This window comes from Lathyrus oleraceus, chromosome 5, assembly GCF_024323335.1.
Source record: "Lathyrus oleraceus cultivar Zhongwan6 chromosome 5, CAAS_Psat_ZW6_1.0, whole genome shotgun sequence".
Taxonomy (NCBI): Eukaryota; Viridiplantae; Streptophyta; class Magnoliopsida; order Fabales; family Fabaceae; genus Lathyrus; species Lathyrus oleraceus.
Genome location: NC_066583.1, coordinates 316,790,763 through 316,795,621, shown reverse-complemented (window position 1 = coordinate 316,795,621; position 4,859 = coordinate 316,790,763). Strand labels below are relative to the sequence as shown.

The 4,859-nt window shown below is 33.1% G+C and overlaps 1 protein-coding gene across 1 annotated transcript; it reads left to right on the top strand.

Moving 5' to 3' along the window:
- The first annotated feature begins 213 nt into the window (after window positions 1-213).
- Window positions 214-4,238, top strand: LOC127084282 (NAC domain-containing protein 86). The gene is made up of 7 exons (XM_051024703.1): window positions 214-348; window positions 450-745; window positions 1,536-1,816; window positions 1,913-2,281; window positions 2,438-2,905; window positions 3,040-3,124; window positions 3,370-4,238. Exons 2-7 carry the CDS (start codon window positions 589-591, stop codon window positions 4,041-4,043), a joined length of 2,034 nt encoding a protein of 677 aa, XP_050880660.1. The 5' UTR covers window positions 214-348; window positions 450-588; the 3' UTR covers window positions 4,044-4,238.
- The last annotated feature ends 621 nt before the right edge of the window (window positions 4,239-4,859 follow it).

Below are 4,859 nucleotides of genomic sequence, written 5' to 3'. Positions count from 1 at the left end.
TATATATATACATATATATGTATATATTAATATAAAGTATACTATACTATATAGTAATAATAATCATTAATTCTAACTTGAAACCTAAGATATCAGGAATAATGTAATTGATCAAAAAAACAAATGAAAAGTAGAATTCAAAGTTGAAAAAGAAAAGAAACATAGAGGTGGACACAACATTCAAGTATGCTTTTTTGTTTTTCCAATCTTTCTCTCTTTTTGTTCTCTTTATCAAAACCCCAAGCAACCACAACATTCCACCCTCCCTCTCCTCATTGGCTCTCAACATTCTCTCTCAGTTTTTCTCTCCCAGTTTCTCCCTTAGGATCTTCTTCCACCTTTACTAAGGTCTTCATTTCTTTCCCTCTTTTAAACCATCATACTTAACTAGTTTGCAATGTTTATGTAATCAGGTTTTTTGATTTAGTTTTGGTTTGTTTTTGTGACAGGGTTTGATTGAGGAATTGTTGTCCAGTTTTTTGTGGAAGCTCTAGAGTTTCTTTTTGTAGATATCTTTATACTCTTTGTTATCAATTTATTCAATAAAGAGGGGGTGCATATAGTAATTTGGTGAGCTTTTAAATTATAATGGCACCTGTTTCATTGCCCCCTGGATTTAGGTTTCACCCCACAGATGAAGAACTTGTTTCTTATTACCTTAAAAGAAAGATTAATGGCCGTCGAATCGAATTGGAAATCATCCCTGAAGTTGATCTATACAAGTGTGAACCATGGGACTTACCAGGTATAATCTTACACTCACATATACATATACATATTGTATAATATATTGATGATTATCATACTATGTTTGGATGTATGTGATCTAAAAGAGTTGTTGATTAAAACAGCTTTTTTTTTGTCATTTTGTTTTGATTGGGAGAATCATTATTGGTTAATGTGGTTTGTAATCAGAAGTGCTTTTAACAGTGAAAACAAATTAAAAGAATCTAAAAAAAGTGGAGGCACATTTCTTTAGACACGATTTAGCTTCTTCTGATCTTTATTCAATGATATACGGAAAAAAAACACATGCTTGCTTTATTGGTCAAGTATATTTTTCCACTTTGGTATAGAATATTTAGGGGTGTACTTAACGTTGTAGGGTGAATGGTCCTTCAGTTATAGGGTTACTGTTGTGAACATCAAGGTACATAGGAACAAGGTTTAAAAAAATGTCTGTTATGGAGAAAAACAGTGTTAGAAGATGCCAATATACCTTTCCTGTTATTCATCGGTTTTATGATAAATAATAAATTATAGATAATTCACACAGCAACTACCACAATCAGTGTCGTAACATCTTTATCGGTTGAAATTGTGAAAGTCTTTACGTTACTGTAACGCGACCGTGACAGTTATTTAAAACCTTGCATGGTAATGAGAAAAATAGTTGGATTCCCAAGTCAAAAAACAGTCAACAAATTAAAGATACATATAGTTTTTTTGTCTCTATATATGTGCAATTTTGAGCTTTTCAGCATGCAAAAATATATAACTAGAGGTGTTTCTGAAAAGTATTGTGATTGTTATAGGGAAGTCATTGCTACCAGGAAAAGATTTGGAATGGTATTTTTTCAGTCCACGAGACAGGAAGTATCCAAATGGATCAAGAACAAATAGAGCTACAAAATCTGGATATTGGAAAGCAACCGGGAAAGATCGGAAGGTGAATTCGCAGACTCGTGCTGTTGGAATGAAGAAAACCCTAGTTTACTATAGAGGAAGAGCTCCCCATGGATCTCGCACCGGTTGGGTTATGCATGAGTATCGTCTTGATGAAAGAGAATGCGACAATCCTTCCTCGGGATTGCAGGTTCGAACTCAAAACCTCTGATTATATAACTAACTTTTACGTCGAATTATAGACGATAAAATGTGATTTGATTGTATAAAAATATTGTGATTTCAGGATGCATATGCGCTATGCCGAATATTCAAGAAAAATACAGTGATTGTTCCAAAAGTTGGGGAGCAATATGTTAATAATATAACCAGGCATGCAAATCATATGACAAGTGATCAATCATCAAGCATTGAGTTATATTCTGAAGGAAGAGATGAAGTTTTAGAGAGCTCAAATTATTTGATGCCATGGGATTCAAACTCAACCCTAACCCTAAATGGTGGGACTAACACTTTTAGTAACAATGGTGGAGATACCACAAGGGATAATAATGGGATTTGGACACAGTTTTTATCAGAAGACTTACTCAATCTTCCAACATCTTCTTCATCATTTCCCAATTATGGATCGACACCGAATTACCCTCCATCAAAGGTACTACTAGTTTCTTCTTCAGCATTTCTTTGTATTTTCTCATTACGCGCGAAAACCTTTAGATACTGTGAAACTTTTTACATGTCAATCGATCGAATGGTTACTATAGATTTACATGTCGATACGAATTAAAATAATTTATTTGATTATTTGTAGGTGGATATTGCACTAGAGTGTGCAAGGATGCAACATAGGTTTACCATGCCACCCTTGGAGGTGCAAGACTTCCCTCAAGTTGGCATTTCTGATCTCAAAATGACACAATTCGCCTCGGGTTCCATGTGTGAAACCCGAAATGAAACAGATATCTTGCAGGAAATTCTATCTGTGGCTCAAGCCTCTCAGGAACTGATTAATCAATCAAACTACTCACATGCATTTGGTGGCAATGAAAACTATGGCACTCATGAACATGATAATGATTTTACCTTTATGGTTGGCAACAATAACAGTTACAATCATATGAGTGATCAAATGATGAACTCCATGAGATATGATGACAAAGCATGGGAAGATCCAAACACAAGATCAATAGAGATTGGGAATCTTGATGATGAATTCAAGACAGAAAGGATGGTTGAGAATTTAAGATGGGTTGGAATGTCAAGCAATGATTTAGAAAAGGTATGCTATATTTCTAATATTTAATTTAATAGTCACATATATATTTATAAATTGTTAGGCTAGAACCCTAATGTATATATAATTAATAAATTAACACTTTACTTTATCATATGATTATTTAAATAATTTGACAGAGTTTTATGGAAGAGCATCAAAAGGTTGTTCCAATTGAAGATATTTCAAGCTTCCACACAAACAGAAAAGAGAATGAGGTGCAAGGTAATATGTACTCAATTTTTTTTTCATTTTCAAGACACATCACAATGAACACGACACCGACGCTGAATCATCGATATTATTAAAAAATAATAATAAATTTAATTTAAGTATAGGTGAAGATATCAGTGTGTCTGCACTGACATATCTTTTTTCAAAAGTGTCAGTGCTACTCAGTTTTTTCCAACTTTACATATTTGTTTTCAAGAACGAAAATTACTAACAAAAGCTTTTGTTTTAATTTGCAGTGGAATCTGAGCAACAAAATATGAACAAAGAAATCAATGATACTGACATTGATAATTTCTCAATGGAGTTTATCAATGATAATGATAACCCTAATGAGAATTTTATAGATGATGGTACTAACATTGATTATTCAAATTCTACAAGCTATGAAGTTGTTGAGGAAACAACAAAAGTTAGTCATGGAATGTTTGTTGCTACACGTCAAGTAGCAAACACATTCTTTCACAAGATAACACCTTCAGAAACAATCAAAGTTCAACTCAATCCAATCATGGAAAACAAAAAATTCATAGAGAAAGCAAAGACATTGATGATACCAAAGAAACAAGGTTACTCTCTCTTAAGAAAAATTAAGGCCAATTTGATGGAGTACATGAAGAAACCATCAAAGACAATAGCAAGTGGCATTGTGTTTATATTTGCACTTTTTTTGGTGCTATGTGTTTATTTGAAGGAGCAAGTTGAAGAAATGAAACCAAAATCAGAGTGTGTGAAAAAGAAGTATTGCTATGGAGCTAATAGCATGAAGAAAATCATTTGGAATGAGAAAGAAAAAGCTTGGTTCATTGGTATCAAAAGTGGAAAAGGTTTTGATGTGGTGTTGAAGAAGATAGGAATTTTTCTCACCATATCTTTGGCTATTTGTACTATGTGGGCTAACCATATGATATAGTTTGTTCTTGAATATTTTCTAATTTCATTTTGTTTTTAGTTTCTAACTTAAGGATTTCATATAGAAAAAACAGTTTAAGTTCTCAAATTGAGGTTCTTTAAATTATGTAGGGGATGATTGGTTATGTATCCAAATACTTGTAATTTTTTTTAACTTGGTCACACATATATGTTATTTGATTAAGAATTTATTGAATTTAATACTAGTTATATAAATCCTTTATTAATTATCTTTAATTGTTCTTTCATTTTGTTTGTATTGGGATGTGAATGATAGTCGGTAACATCAACCATAAATAAATTCAATATTCAATATATAAGAAAGACGTCTCATATTTTTCAATGTCCTATTAATATGTCCTAAAAACATGTTCTAGAATATCAACCCCCAACAACGCTGTTAGTCTCAACCTAGCTCTCAGTCTTTCTCAATATGGAATGTCAAAAGGTAGATAGAAGGAGGAAGTCTAGAGTGAATGAGAAACCCAAATGGGATGCTTATTTGGCTAGCAAGAAGCATTAATGGGAGTCTAGAAGCATATCATCCTTCTTTTCCACAGAGTTCCCCAATAACTTCGGTGCAAAAGAGATGTATCTAATTTTCAAGGACTATGGAAAGATTGGCGAATTGTCGATCCCCTCAAAGAGAGACGCCAAAGGGAGGAGATTTCGATTTATAAGGTTTGTTAACGTCCATGAAGAGAATGTTTTTGCTATAAAACTTGATAACATCTTTACAGGGAAAAGGAAGATTCATGCAAATCCTCCAAGCTTTCATAGAGGGGTCACACTGCGGGACTCATCCAGGGACATTTTG